Below are 16895 nucleotides of genomic sequence, written 5' to 3' on the forward strand. Positions count from 1 at the left end.
GAAACATACAGGAAATTGAATGCAGATTTCCAAAGAATAGCAAGGAGAGACAAGAAGACCTTCTTAAACAAGCAATGCAAAGAAATAGAGGAAAGCAATAGAATGGGAAGAACCAGAGATCTGTTCAAGAAAATTGGAGATATGAAAGGAACATTTGGTACAAAGATTTCCATAATAAAGGACAAAAGTGGAAAGGACCTAACAGAAGCAGAAGACATCAAGAAGAGGTGGCAAGAATACACAGAGGAATTATACCGGAAAGAAACGGATGTCTCATATACCCCAGGTAGTGTGGTTGCTGACCTTGAGCCAGACATCCTGGAGAGTGAAGTCAAATGGGCCTTAGAAAGCACTGCAAATAACAAGGCCAGTGGAAGTGATGGTATTCCAGCTGAACTATTTAAAATTTTAAAAGATGATGCTGTTAAGGTGCTACACTCAATATGCCAGCAAGTTTGGAAAACTCAGCAGTGGCCAGAAGATTGGAGAAGATCAGTCTACATCCCAATCCCAAAGAAGGGCAGTGCCAAAGAATGCTCCAACTATCGCACAATTGCACTAATTTCTCACGCTAGCAAGGTTATGCTTAAAATTCTACAAGGAAGGCTCAAGCAGTATGTGGACCGAGAACTCCCAGAAGTGCAAGCTGGATTTAGAAGAGGCAGAGGAACCAGAGACCAAATTGCAAACATGCGCTGGATTATGGAGAAAGCTAGAGAGTTCCAGAAAGACATTTACTTCTGCTTCATTGACTTATGCAAAAGCCTTTGACTGTGTCGACCATGGCAAACTATGGCAAGTTCTTAAAGAAATGGGAGTGCCTGATCACCTCATCTGTCTCCTGAGAAATCTCTATGTGGGACAAGAAGCTACAGTTAGAACTGGATATGGAACAACTGACTGGTTCAAAATTGGGAAAGGAGTACGACAAGGCTGCATTTTGTCTCCCTGCTTATTTAACTTATATGCAGAATTCATCATGTGAAAGGCTGGGCTGGATGAATCCCTAGCCGGAATTAAGATTGCCGGAAGAAATATCAACAACCTCAGATATGCAGATGACACAACCTTGATGGCAGAAAGTGAGGAGGAATTAAAGAACCTTTTATTGAGGGTGAAAGAGGAGAGTGCAAAATATGGTCTGAAGCTCAACATCAAAAAAACGAAGATCATGGCTACTGGTCCCATCACCTCCTGGCAAATAGAAGGGGAAGAAATGGAGGCAGTGAGAGGTTTTACTTTCTTGGGCTCCATGATCACTGCAGATGGTGACAGCAGCCACGAAATTAAAAGACGCCTGCTTCTTGGGAGAAGGGCAATGACAGGCCTAGACAGCATCTTGAGAAGTAGAGACATCACCTTGCCAACAAAGGTCCGTATAGTTAAAGCTATGGTTTTCCCAGTAGTGATGTATGGAAGTGAGAGCTGGACCATAAAGAAGGCTGATCGCCGAAGAATTGATGCTTTTGAATTATGGTGCTGGAGGAGACTCTTGAGAGTCCCATGGACTGCAAGAAGATCAAACCTCTCCATTCTGAAGGAAATGAGCCCTGAGTGCTCACTGGAAGGACAGATTGTGAAGCTGAGGCTCCAGTACTTTGGCCACCTCATGAGAAGAGAAGACTCCCTGGAGAAGACCCTGATGTTGGGAAAGATGGAGGGCACAAGGAGAAGGGGGCGACAGAGGACGAGATGGTTGGATAGTGTTTTCGAGGTTACCAGCATGAGTCTGACCAAGCTGCGGGGGGCAGTGGAGGACAGGAGTGCCTGGCGTTCTCTGGTCCATGGGGTCACGAAGAGTCGGACACGACTAAACGACTAAACAACAACATTGAACAGAGTGGGACTTTTTCTGAGGAAACAAGCGTAGAGTAACACTGCACTTCTAATATCGGCATAGTGCATTGCAGTGCTCATTAAAATTGCCGTAGATGCCATACAAACAGAGCAAGGAAGTCTTGCTGCTGCTTACAGAACACATTAGGAAAAGAGGTTTGGAACTCCAAATACATCACACTTGTTCAAAACAAACTCCTCTCAGATCTACTCTGTAATTTGGAACATAGCTGCCGAACCACCACTTGTACAGAAACTCACTGACCCAGCCACTGTTCAAATTTCTAAGTAAGGATTATATATACAACACATATCAAAGCTAACATAACTTTCTTCTAAATGTAAACCTCTTCTATGCCAGTATTACTATATGCAGTAGGATTGTCATGTTTCTCATTCCCTGCTTGACTTTGGGTTCACAATTATTTTTATTCCACTGTATTTTCTTTCTTTGGCTTCTTCCCCCGTTTCCTTTTAAAAATTTTGGGTGGATACCTCCATAGACCACTGGAGCAATTTATGTTATGTGGCACTTGGAGATATCTGCATGGCTGCTTTTTATAGATTTCCTTCTGCTACTCTGTGGTGGAGTGGCATTGCCCACCAATCCTGACCACACTAGCATTACCTCTTCAGGCACCTTATCTTCCTTCTAGTTTGCTTCCCAATTGCTTCCAACTTGTCAGTAACCTTAATCGTAAAATCACAGCATTGGAAAAGATCAGAAAGGCATTCAAGCCAACCCTCTGCCATCAACATTTTGTCTATCTGCCAACACCTCCCCCAATCAGTGTGCATGATCCAGACCACAGTGCACCACAAGTAGAATGTATACTCTCTGCAGAAGGTGGCTAAAGGAACCTGTCATTCCTTCTTGAATCTGATGAAGTAGGAAAGTGCATACCAAAACAACATCCGTAACTTGAAATTTTATCTGTTATATTTTGTATTTCCAAACTGCTTAACTAACTCAAGAGCGGTGGGTATGTTAGCCACAACCAAGTGTGTCATGGATAACCGATTTATTATGGCCTAAGATTTGGTACTCTAAAGCCCATTTCAACAGAGGCACATTTTTTTTTAATAGGAAAATATATATAGATATATGGGTCAGTGGTGGCTGCAGAGGATAGTAATGTTTAGTACTTGTCCTCGTTATTATGTTATTGGATGGGCATTTTGTGTAATACAGAATGCAATGTCTTTTGTATTATAAATTGGTTTAATTTTCTGGTTTTAATTGTTTTTAACTGTCATATTTTATCTTGTTAAATTGCTTTGAGACTTTTAAAAAGTGATTAACAAATGTAAATAATAATAATAATAATAATAATAATAATAATAATAATGGGCCACGGCTGCTGAATGCTAGATGACCAGGAAGAGGGTCTCCACAACCTTTTCAATCAGATGTTGTATGGTGGCAGTAGAGATGGGGATAGTTGGAGCTGTGTTGTCCAAATATGCTGCTGCTGAAAGGCCAACTAGATCTAACCTGTGTATGCGCCCGTAGAATGTGGTTGACCAACCTGTGGTCCTCCAGATGTTGTTAAACTCCAACTCTCATCAGCCCCAACCAGCATAGCTAAGAGAGCCAGTGTGGTGTAGTGGCTAAGAGTGGTAGTCTCGTAATCTGGAGAACCGGGTTCGCGTCTCCACTCCTCCACATGCAGCTGCTGGGTGACCTTGGGCCAGTCACACTTCTTTGAAGTCTCTCAGCCCCACTCACCTCACAGAGTGTTTGTTATGGGGGAGGAAGGGAAAGGAGAATGTTAGCCGCTTTGAGACTCCTGGATGGGAGTAAAAGGCGGGATATCAAATCCAAACTCTTCTTCTTCTTCTAATGGTCGGGGTGATGGCAGTCATAGTCTAACAACATCTGGAGTATCATTCAGCAGCAGCACACCTGCAGACTGCACCTCCAGCTGCCCCTGTCTCCACTGATGCCAGATGATGTCCATCAGTAAGTCCCTGCTCAAAAGAGCATGGGAGACTGGAGATGCAAGAATAAGAGGTAGACTGCTGGAAAGGGTTAGGCCCTTTCCTCTAGGAAGACAGGGAAACTGTGACAGGTTGGTAAATAACTTATTAGGTCATGTAACTCATCAAGCCAACTCCTCTGTAAATCCAGGTTGAGGGAAAAATCCAGGTTGAGGAAATGTCTCTTTTTCACAGCTTGCAAGCTATCCCTTATATTACAGCAAATGCTTCAAACAAACAAACAAAACCCAGGACAAACCATTTCCATAACTACTTCTCTGTTTACATCAGAAGCCGTGTGTTAAGTATGGCCCAATTATCCATGTTGGGTTCGGCTCTTAAAGCAATCGCTTTCGAGTACACCTCTCTAGTTACTCACTATAGAAATGATCCCTCAAATAAGGGCATGGAGTCCTAAGATACTAGCTGCTTACAATTTGAAAGAAAAAGTGACTAATTGAGAGGAGACAGTTGCCCAGCTGTGCCTCTCATGTGGAAAAGTGCTATTTCTTAGCTTTGTTCCACTGCTCGTTTTGTTAGACAAAAATGGAACTTGCGGGTTTTGCCAATAGCTTCTGCTAGACCAACTCTTGCCCAGATAATCACTTAAACCCAAGGCTCTGCTAACAGTTAAATGCTATAGTTATGTCTTCAATCTGTACAATGATGATTATACACATCTGAGTAACCATTCAAAATTTCATGACTGTCCTGGCCACAAAACCCCAAACAGAATGAGTCATCCCACAGGTATCTTTGATATATTTCAAGGGAATTATCTTTAAATACATATTTTAATCCCTCCTTTTTATGTGATTGTTTATCTGTATAAGCTAAGTGTAGATAACATTAAAATAAAAGTTAAGGTAAAGGTACCCCTGCCCGTACGGGCCAGTCTTGACAGACTCTGGGGTTGTGCGCCCATCTCACTTAAGAGGCCAGGGGCCAGCGCTGTCCGGAGACACTTCCGGGTCACGTGGCCAGCGTGACATCGCTGCTCTGGCGAGCCAGAGCCGCACACGGAAACGCCGTTTACCTTCCCGCTGGTAAGCGGTCCCTATTTATCTACTTGCACCCGGAGGTGCTTTCGAACTGCTAGGTTGGCAGGCGCTGGGACCGAGCAGCGGGAGCGCACCCCGCCGCAGGGATTCGAACCGCCGACCTTTCGATCGGCAAGTCCTAGGCGCTGAGGCTTTAACCCACAGCGCCACCTGCGTCCCGGCCAAAATAAAAGTTAAAGTAAGCTAAATGTTAGAGACTTGACTCAAATACCTCTGCAAAAGAATTAGAAATTGGGAGGCTCACATTGTCGGTTCCTTACCTGTGCGGTCTCAGGGAGAATCAGACCTGTCAACCCTGTAGTGCAGCCTTCTGCAGCCTGATGCTTCCCATGTTTTACATCAATAGTTCCCCACCTCTTGAGGATGCAACCCACAAGTTCAAATTTACTTGGTATGGTGACCCATCATTTTATTGTCACATGAATATAGGACCTCTGGTCTTCAGCAGCCATCAGTTTTGTGCATTTTACTCCAAATTTGCCTATTTTATAACCATTACTTCAGGCATCCAAACTAAAATTTACTTAATGACCCTATTAATGTGGAATTTGTTGAAATATTTATAGTACTTACAAAGTTATTCAAAGTTTTGTTTATGGGCCATCTGATTTCAGGATATTGCTTCATAAACTATAAAAAATTATTCTAAAAGCATATGGTTACACAAGCAATATGAAACAAGCCATGAATATTTTAATAGTTTTATTCATGATAAAGATTGTTTTGGCAAGAATCAACTGGGTGGTGGAGTTTGCACTTTGCTAACAAGTAGGTCAGTGTGGGGTTTGATGGTTGTCAGACATAATCTCAGATCATTATGGATACACAGGGTAAAGATATCATTTCTTATTTTGACTAAGCAAACTTCACTTAACTATTAACTAAACCTGGCAGCAGATCTGGTGATGGTTCACCACAAGGTACAGGGATTTGTTTTAAGTGACTTTCACAGCTTTCCTCTGATGTTCAGGTGCTGCCTCCAGTGTTTCCACATCAGAGGCAAGCTGTAACTCCTTGTATGAGTACCTGGCAAACTGTCACCACATTTGCAATAATTATTTTGAGTTTACTTACAAAGCCCACAACCCACTTGGACAGGCTTTACAATCCACTTGCAGATCACAACCCACAGGTTGGGAAATGTTGCTTTAGACTGCACAGCATCAACCCTGGCCATTGATCAACTCTTTTTTTGCCAGTCCCTGGCACTTTGTTATCTATTGCATTCTGAGGAGATTTCAGGTTGCCTTTAAAATATGTTAGTGTAAGTTACTAGTTTCCCAACCTTCAAATTTTAGCCTACTTCTCCAGAAGTTAAATTTCAGACTTCAGGGAGGCATGCAACTTGTCTTTACTACAAGCCTGAACACTTAAGTACAGTCTTATGGTGCAACTAACATAGACACCACTACACTGGAGCTTAAGCCAGTGTAACTAATTAGGCCCTATACGCTCCAGTCAGTAACATCAGAAACACAGTAATACCAGTAGGGGGGAAAGGCAAGGCCATTTTGTCTGAGAACCTACCTGCAGAGTTGTAATATAGTCATCTACCAGAATGGAAGAAGGAACATTTAATAAACTATGGAAGTATTAGTGCACGTTAGTTTAGCACATAAAGAACAGTAGTTTTGCCGTTAGAACACAATTCCAGCACACCTTTTGCCAGACCACTGGGGTTAACACTCATAACCATGCAAAACGCGTCATTGGATCTTTTTTTCATGGTTTGCCTTTTCAGCACTTCTGACCAGTATGAGGGTTAATTAGGTGAGTACAAGCATAGAGGAAAATATTGCAGCCTACCAAGTCACTGGTGCCATTTCCTGCAGCCTGCCTGCATGTTTTCCCCTCAGTTTTCCATCACTTGAGTCAGTCATGTGTTGAAGTAAGCCAAAATAGTATGCATGCAAACTTTCTTTTTGCTGAAGCCTAATGAGGAGATGTGCGTTAGATGCTTTTTAAAGGTGATCCTGGAAAAAAGCAGTGTTTAGGTTTAAACATGCCATGAAAGAAATGTCTATTTATTTGTTCTTTGTTTCTAAATAAAATTACCATGTCCAAAAATTGCCCAAGCTAGTTTGGTTGATTGTTAATATTGGTTTGTTGTTGTACTTCCCACCCCAATTTTTATAAGTGTTGTTTTTTACATTAAAATAATTGCACAGGTATTGTGAAATTTGCTAGGACAATTCTAAAAGCGGAGAAATGCCAGTTACAAATAAGGACTTGGGCTTTAAAAAAAACAACCCAGTAAAGGAATGTGGGAATCCTGAAACATGTATCAAAAAAGTGTTATTTCAGAATGTGCAGTGAAAAGGATACAAAACATAAAAAGTGAAAAGTATGTTTCACTACCATGATCCTGAAATTGGATGGGCATAGTGAGGAAAAACAAAAGGAGGAACATTGATTCCTGCTTTTAAAAAAACAGATAATAGAACAAGTAAATGAATGACATTTCACAAGTCTTGCCTCTTCATCATTACTATCTATGAACAATGCATGTTGATTATGGTAACGTTTTGTTTTGCATTATTTGGTCATGGAATTTTTTTAAAATGCAAATTGCAAATATAAAGAGCAACTTGCAACTATCTCAATTGGAATGCTGTTCAAGAATGAACTCAGATTAAAAGAAAAAGGAAAGAGCTCATATTCCACAAGTAGAAAAGTGTGTTGATCTGTTGACACCAAAGTATATGCCACCAATTCTGTTTTACAGTAATTTAACTAACCTACACTGTTTTGTTTACTAGGTTTGCTGAAGCAAAATCTTTGGGAGAAAAAGTAAATGAAATAAGAAACAAAATCAGTAAGTAATCCATGACTCTTCCATGTTCTGTTACAATGTCAGCATATCAAGCTTACATCAGCTAAGCCATTTTAAATATTTTTTAAGATCAGCTGTTATCAGAGAAAGTCAGCTGCTTATCCTGTGCTGGATGTTACCACCAGCTATGACTTCTGCTGATCTTTCCATATACTCACCTCTTAAGTCTCTACTATCAAAGGGTTTTTGTTTTTTGTTTTGCAAAGGAAGCCAGCAAGGGCTTTGTGAAGTGTATTGAAGATACAGTAAGGTCCTGAGTAAGGTGACAGGAGTACTGGTAAAATAATACCTGTACAAGTTGCAAAATAGATCCTATATAACTATGACCCATCAAAGGTATAAACATTCTCAGCCAAAGCTCACCTTTAACCAGGAAATCAAGATGCCCAATAGCCACTGCTGTCTCAAACATTGGGCTTGGTGACAAGCATATACGTACATTGTGGCAGACATCACAAATCTTGTTCTTTTCCTTACCTATCTTCTGAAAAATCTTGTTGGCTCCCTAGGTTTTTGTTTTTCTTCTGGCGGTGGGACATTGGGGAGAAGGGAGACACACACATCTTTGACACTGAACCATGTCCAGTTCAGTGCTTAGCATACTGGGTTGCAATGCTGGCAGTCCAGATTCATCTATAGAATCATAGAATTGTAGAGTTAGAAGGGACACTGGGGATCGTCTAGTCCAGCTGCGTGCCGTGCTTATTTGTGAGACTCCCAGCTGGCTTAGCCTGATCTACTTCATCTGATTTTTGTGCAGATAAGATGCTGTTCTTAACTCCTTGGTGGAAGGACAAGATACAAACCTTAATAGTAATAATGAAATCACAAAATATTCTTAGTCCAGAATGATTAAGGTAGGGAAATGGTTAGGATTCTCCCAAGTTTCCAAAATATGCAGTCATTTTTCAGTATCTCAGTAATAATCACGGAAATGGTCTAGACACCATAATGTGTGTTCTAGTTACAGAATTCTTGGTCTTTGAGGATGAAAGATTGTATCATTTGCATAATGATTACTCATTTAACTTGGGGGTGAAAACAGACAAGTATGGTGGAAGTGGTTTAAACACACATCCTCTGCCCTGAAGAGATATGCTTCAGAATGAAGCAAATGTGTGTACAAACCATTTCTATCATACTTAGGATGTTACGTCTGTCTTCAACCTGCATTTCTAATAACAAACTAATTTCCTCTAGCAATAAGAATTTTGCTCAGTGTGTGTTCTCAGAAAGTGGTCAACTTATATAGTGGAATTTCTCAGTGCCGATCCTTGAGTAATGTATATGCTACACACTGCAGGAATTTGATATGGGACTTCCTGCTTATATGCTATGCCGGCATTTCTTTCTATGTCTCCTACTTCCTATGTTCTCTTTCCTTGTTGCATTTTTCATGTTGTGCAGTATTAACTATCAATGGAATTGATTTGCTTCTCCCACAACAGGGTATATTTACATGGGTAGCAACATATTGTGATCTGCCCTGAGATCTATGGATGAAGGACAGTATATAAATTTAATAAATAATAATAATATTATATTCATTTTTTTAAAAAAATAATGTGCCACAAGAGGGTTATAAGTAATCCCAGGCAATGGGATATGTGATTTTTTGCACCAGCTTCACACTTTGCATTGTGTGGGTTACATCAGCACACTCTAGAATCCGCTATGTTTGCTTGTAGATGAGCAGGATGAGGACCTTCAATAGCTTCCCAAAATCCAGTGCAAGAAAGTGAAAGTGAAATGCACACTAGAATCGCAAAGCTCTTACACAGTACTAAAGCAATTCTGAAACAGCTGCAGAGGCAAGAAAACCCCCTTGGTACAATTCACTTAATGATAAGCTCATTTAAACCCCTGTTGGTTTTGATGGAGAGTGTTAAGCACATTCTCAATTTTCCCATTAAAGTAAATAGAACTTACACGCTTATCTTTGGGTGGATCATACTGCTAGTACATAGTAAATGCAATTGTAAATAGCCACAGGAATGCAGCCATTGTTGTCTGAGCCCCCCCTCCCGTCACCTCACTAATGTCCCCAAGACCTAACTTGTTGTCTCAAGTTTGTTCTATTAAAGCTAGCACTATACAACCAATGTATAAATCTCCAGTATCAAAAGAGTCCACCCCTCCCCGCCCCCCGATTCTGAAGGTAGATTGTGTGGACAATAGGACCATTACTTAACTAAATGTGACTTGTATGTAGAATGCATACACAGTGTATCATTCATTACGCCATGCATGGTTCCTAATCTGCCAGAATTATACTGGAAAACCAGACTGCAGGAATTGTAGCCATCTGTGGCCTACAGCTATATATTTAATTTACTTTTATTGTTGTTTTGGTTTCCTTAAAGCATTCCTGGCTGCCCCAGTGTGCACAATTAAGGCCAGATCACATAAGTATCAGTTTCTATTTTTCCAGCCAACACTTAATAATAAAAAATTCTCTACCACAGAGGTCATAGGAGGACCTTTTGGTAAGCCACTTGATGCAATGTAGAATCCATTTTACCAGTCTTGATGATTTGCTGTGATATTGACAGACAGCAGTTGGCTGTAGCTTGAACTTCTGTCATGCATACCTCATCATTTCCCCCTTTTTAAAGAAAACAAATACTACTATTTTGCAATAGAGGTATACAAAACATTGCAGCTACTTAATAAGTGTCCCAGCTGATATAGTGGCATTTGGAATGAAACTAAGATATTAGAAACAAGTTCTCTGTTGTCATATGTTTTCCTTACTTGACAAACAAATTCACAGGCACAGTCCTGAAAACTAATTACTGCTTCAAAAGATTCCTTTAATATTTATCCTCAGATTGGAGAATATCATGTAAATATACTAATAACAATACTCCTATTTTGAGTCTAAAAGAAGAGACTACAGCTGGATTGGGAAACCTCTGGCCCGCAGGATTGGCATGCCAGGGTGTCCAATTTGGCCCACAAGGCCATTCCTCCTCAACCATGCCCACCCAGCCATCAGTTGATGTCACTGGTGACAGGCATCACTGCTAATGTGCAGGAGGACAGGATTTAACCCTTCATTGGTTGTGTACCCTATTGCCAGCAGGGAACAGGTTTTCGCAACCAAGTCAGCAGCATTTAATCTTCATTCATCAGCTCATGAGTGGAGTCTCAAGCCTTCTCAAAAGCACAGCTCATGTGCTCCTCCTGCAAGCTGGTGAAAGATTGCAGTGGAGTGGGCGAGAAGCAGCACTTTTGATAAACATTTTAAGACAGTGCCCCATCCTGTGTCGGTCAAAATGGGACTGTGGGGTGTGCTTTAAAGCATTTCTCAGAAGCGCTGTTTGAAGCATCTGCCACCCTTCTCCTTTAAATGAAAGAGGATGCTTTGAGAAGTGCTTAAGGGCAGCTCATGGTGTCATGTTCAGCTAAAATGGGACCTTGGGAACTGCCTTAAAGCACTTCTCACAAGCAGCTTGCACACTTGAGCAGGCAGGTGGCAGCAGAGGTGAGGGTGGGGAAGACCCACCCCCCACTTGCTGCTGACAGGAAAAACATGTGAGTTTCAGTCTTAAAGGTAAGGGAGGAGGCTTGCAAAAGCCTTTGTGAGTCTCCCATTCCCTTTAAGATTTTTAGCAAGAGTAGATACTTAAAAGGGAAGTAGGAGGAGGTTTACAAAGGCTTTGGGTTTGTGTTACTGCAGCAACTTCTTAAAGCATTCTGTGTGGACTTCCCTCAAAGATTGTTCAGTGGCTCCTTCTAATGTAAAATGCTGTGACTAAAAAGGAGCACAATGGGTGGAGGCGGGGGGGGGGGCTTGATATGCACATTGATACACTTTTATATTTCTAAGCAGGAGAACATTGTGCCAGTTTTTCATGAGTTTTCTGTATTCTTCCAGCCACACAATTCAGAATCCTAGAAGGCTTGGATAACCAAAGCAATTTTACCCTTGCCTGTATGGACATTCTTTAAGATATTTTGACAACATACAGTTGATTATTCTACTCATAGTCCATAAAGTAAGGATGAGGACTTAAAAAGGCTTTCTAGGTGGTTGGCCCACAATGGTGCATTCCCTCCCCTTGAATTTTTTTCTGAAGCAGAATGGTCCACCAGAGGTTAGCAAATAACTGATTACTTTAAAAGGATGTCATAGTACTTAGAGCGGAGCCCAGTGTTGTTGAGATCTCAATGAAATCAAGAGCCTAGAGGAGGACAGAACTTGGCCAAAAGTTCCGAAAAAGAGCTTTAAAAATAAGTCAGCTAAGCTCTTCTGTTATTGCTGAGTTAGTGATCAAATGTGCTGATCATACAAAGCATAGAACAGTAGGCAGACACACTTGATGCATGTAAGATTTTAGTAAAGATTTCCAGCGCATTGCTTTAAATGTGATGTTTACTCCATTAATTGGTATAACCTTTCCAAGAGGAAAAAATGAGCACAAATGGTATTTAAAAGCCCAAAGGAAAGCAGCTGTTTCTTTTATTCTGCTCAAAGATCACTTAATGCTATAATTGAAGCTGAGTGAGAGAGGAAAGACAAACTTTTGTGGGAGTAGCAGCCTTTCAGTTCAAATAGACCTTCCAGAAATAATGCATCTTGGCTAGTCAATGAGAATGACACATTCTTTCATTGCTGTGGTGATTCATGCAGGATCAAAAATCTACCGCTACTACGAGGTATTGTAAAACACATCATTCCCCACTGTCATGTCACACTGTATTAATAGCAACAGAGAAAAAGAATGTGGGTACTTCACTGTCTAGAAATGTTCAACAGGGTTACTTTAAACCTAGTCAAGATAAGCTCAATGCCTTTTGTATATAGATGTTGCAATAAACAGATTGCTTGTCTTGCCATAAATATTAAGAAAGGAATTAAAGGAGGAGGATAGTTCTTCTTAGAAATTCAGGAGCTGCCTTCTGTTGAGTCAAAATATTGGTCCATCTAGCTCAGTATTATATATTCTGGCCATTAGCAGTTCTCCAAAGTTTCAGAGTGTGTTTTCTCCTAGCCCACCCTGGCTCTTTCCTTCTTTGTCTCAGCGCTGGTTCCTCATCACTTGCCAGTTCATATGATATTTCAGGATCTCTCAACTATGTATCCTCCTTCACCACCTGTATTCTCCATTTTGGTTGTGCTGCTATGAGAAAACTCGTTTTCTACAGCCTTCCGTGATCCACTTCCAACTTTGTTTTTGTTCTCCTACATATGCACTGGGGAGAGTTTGGGTCACAAGAAAGAAATCACAAAGTATTAATCACAGGTGTCTTCACCTGCTATTAATATCCTGTATGGGTTTGCAGGCCTCTAGTCCTTTTTATCCATCTGGCATGTGAGACATCAGAAGAAGTAATTTTTATTAAAATCTGTGGTTAGTAATATTGTCTCTGTGGAATAACTGTAGTGAACTCAAGTGGAAGCATTGTTTGAAATGAAGGAAAATAAGAAAGTCAGGATCATGAAAATAAAACGCAGCTGTCCTGGTAAATAAGAGGATGGATGGAAAGATGGAATGGATTAGGGAGCACAGAAGAAAGGGTGTAAATGTTGGGAAATTGTACAGGGGCATTGGGGGGAAGGGAATATTTATGGAAATGAACATTCCCAAATTGTTAATCCATCTCAAATTCTGATTATATAGAAATAAACAGGAGCCTTGTCCAGCATAATGAAACATGGCCTGTTTTATCCCTGCTGGATGCAGCCATGGAATCCTCAAAGGCAATTGGAGGGTTACACTTTGTACTACTAGATCAGCTATACTATGCCTATTACGTATGCAGTTATATTGTTAAAAGCAAATGAAAACCATTTGACTTTATCTGGCTCACCCAGCAAAGTAACATTTTAAAGCAACTTGTTGACAAGTTGAAAAAGTCTCTTGTACTATCTGTCTCATATTTTGCCAATATGAATGACACACCTTTTCAAGCAGAGCTCATTATTCAGAACTGAGTACCTCAAGAAAGGTGATAGCAGTATTGCATGAATTGATATGCCAGAAGGATTATATAGTTCAGATTATTCATGCATGAGCTTAAAGCAGGCATGTGCACTCCCATAGGACAGGTCCACATTCCTGTAAATATTTTATCTGGTAAAATCTAATCTGAAGTGGCATGTGCAACAGAGCTAGCCTTAAGGATTTGGGCAGGATGAGTAAAATAAGTTCTCCCTCATTTTGAGTTACCATGATTTTAATACTTATTTTGTAGCTTGTCAGTCCATGGCTATCTGTTAACATGGGGTTCTATGGACCTGTGGGCACATTTGGAATTTTTAAAAAGGGCAGCGGATGTGACCTGGTGGAATGAGAGAACCAGTGGGACAGGGCTATATCTCTATATATAAACTCTATAGAAAGGACAGGAAAGGATTTACTGGAGGTAGTATCATTCTGTACATCAAAAAAGGCATTGAGTCCAGCAAGCTAGAAATCCTGAAAGGCATGGACTCCTCCACAGAATTACTGTAGATGGTGATACTAGGCTGCAAGAGTAATTCAATACTGGGGAAGTGCTATTGTTCCCCTAGTTAAAAGGCTCAGGGAGATCTTGAAATGGATAAAAACCAAGGAGGAATACAAAAGAAGAGACTTGGAAGGAGTGACTTCAACCAGCACCAGTTTTAGGGTTGTGCCGGCAGTTCCCCTGCACAGGGGGCACATAATGCTGCTACTCATCATCATCATCATCATACCACCTCTATTTATATGGGTACCTACTGTGAAACTCTATTCAGTTTGTGGGGTGGGGGGAATAACAGAGAATCAAAATAGGAGAATAAATAGAATGGATTATACTGGGGAAGGGAAGAGTTGACTGGCACCATGAAGAGTAGCACTTGACGTTTTGTTGCATATCCCATTTTTTATTCTTGTTTTAAGACTTTTCTAAACCACTCCTGGGCATCATGTGATGGGAAAGCAGGATATAAATGGATGAACTACAACAGCAGTAGAATGGTGCCTTGTGCCTTCAGACCATTTTCTTGGCTAAATGAGATTGTACACCCACTTTCTCACAGATCATTTGCAGCCTATATGCCATGACCACTCCTGCTTCAAGATTATGCCCTTTAGTCTGTTGACCACAGTGAAAATCGGCAGAAATAACTAGGTGCACAGTTTCAGAGTTATGCTCAGATCATAGCTCCCCTTGCTTTGTGGGATTTGGGGGCAGCCAGCTGAAACTGGATGGGGAAAATTGCTTGAGCATCACACAGATAATTCCCATGTAACTGTATGTTCGTACAGTACTGGATTCCATCCTTAATAACTTGTATTTAATTAATATGCTTTTCCTAATTTTTAATCAAGTTTTGTATATCATCGTGTTGCAAATTTTACTTGGAATTCAGTCTTCCTTTCAAAATAACTGGCAAGAAGTAATCATGTTTCAAAACTTGGAACCCTAAGGCTGGATGTAATTAATATATTAATACTTATAGAACAGTAAGGTTATTCAAAAAAAACACAGTAACATATCAGGAAGATATTTTGTATGTGTGACCTGCATATGAACAGTCATGGCAGAATTCACAAAATTGCTGCAATAAAATACAATGGCTGGTGTTTTCCAAGTTGATTAAATCTTAAATCATGTGGAATTAGCACTGTCGGCACAGCTGTTTCTGGATATGATGGTAGGAAAACAGTCTACAGCACAATAAATTCCTATATTACAAGGCCATCATTACTGAACTGTAGCTAAGATTGAGCTGAGCTGGTTTTTTAAATCGTATTTTCCTTCTCTACCAGAAGCTATGAAATGGCTTTAAATCCACATACATAGTCAGCTGGCTTTGAAACATCTCCAATACTTATTCTAGAACTTCCCATGGAATGTACCTACTTTAGAAGGGCCTCATTTTTAGTGTTCATTCGAATGATTAAATCTTAGGAATGGTATTTCTTTGGTAATATAGTATAGAATAACCATTGTTAAAAGAGTTTAAACCAAGTGAAAGGGCATCTGATCCAGGTTCAGACTACAGCATGTGAGGAGGGGAGGTTTAACCATTTACTCCTGGAAAAAAATCACCCTACATCACAAATAAACTCCCATTGGTCCTGATGGAAAGGGACAAGATGCATGAATGTACAAGATGAGAAGCATTTATCATTTCATATATTTCCAAAAACATCTTATAATAATTCAAAGACTGCTTCATGGTGTTTTGCTTTGTGGGGAAGGGATTCCTCATGTTGAAAACTTCTCATTAGAACACCCAAAGTAGAGTGGATATGGCCCAATATTTGAAATAGCAACTTTCATCCCAAAAATACCACTTAATATAAGTAACCATTATACTTGACAACGATTTAAGTACAGTATATAGGGAAAGAGGGAAAGTTCAGAAGTTCAGACATTAGATAAAAATGTATCATCTTAATCACTTTAGGTGTTTCATTGTGGTCCATAAAATTATCCATCACAGATACTGTTGAGTATGAGAAGAGGCAGGAGACCTTCATTCTGGTTTCTGTCCTTGCAGATAGAAGCAAACCCAGGTTCATCACATACACAGAATAGATATAACTAATCCTAGATCTTTGCTAAGTGTATAGACACACAATGTGATTAAAAGCACATTGGCTCTGCCAACATACATTACATTTTTAGTGCACACTTAGGCAACTGTGTGGAGAGTAGACTTTAAGCTGGTGTGCTGGATTGAAGTACAGTTTCTTTCTACTCTGCAGCATATAATGCATTTTTTGTGCTCAGAGTTGTAGAGTAAGCACCTTACGTTTTCTACCATTCTTTAGAAATAATCAAATAATAAAAATGCAAACAGAAATCAATCGTATCTTGATTCATCTGGAGCCATTAAGACTAGCCTGCAGCATCAGCATGAATATGTAATTGACTTAAAGGACAGTGAACCCTTAGCCATATGGCATTGTGGTTTTTGTTTTTTGTTTTTAAACTATGGTAATGGGCCAATTCTATATTTAATTCAAGGACAAACAGATGTGATAAACAACTAAGGGACAATGTCCAGATGCTGTCTCTCTCACTTGAAAAAAAATATTGACATGCTTCTAATTTATTAGGGCCCATGCAGAACCATAGAAATGTAAAGCTGAAAAGAAACTGAAGGATCTGTTGCCTGCATCTATGTTGGACCTAAAAGTTGCTAGTAATTTGGACCATACTATTCCTTTCTACACAGTGCTGGAGGGACCACAATACAC

The 16895-nt window shown here is 40.2% G+C and overlaps 1 protein-coding gene across 2 annotated transcripts in view; it reads left to right on the plus strand.

The window, feature by feature from the left end:
• KIF6 (kinesin family member 6) overlaps positions 1 to 16895 on the plus strand; it is a 152564-nt gene that overhangs the window by 92733 nt on the left and 42936 nt on the right. For both annotated transcript variants that reach the window (XM_079969227.1, XM_079969228.1), the window contains one exon: positions 7637 to 7692. In XM_079969227.1, coding sequence (XP_079825353.1) covers positions 7637 to 7692 — 56 coding nt within the window. The remainder of the gene's footprint in view (positions 1 to 7636; positions 7693 to 16895) is intronic.

This window comes from Podarcis cretensis, assembly GCF_951804945.1.
Source record: "Podarcis cretensis genome assembly, chromosome: 3".
In the NCBI taxonomy this organism is placed as follows: Eukaryota; Metazoa; Chordata; class Lepidosauria; order Squamata; family Lacertidae; genus Podarcis; species Podarcis cretensis.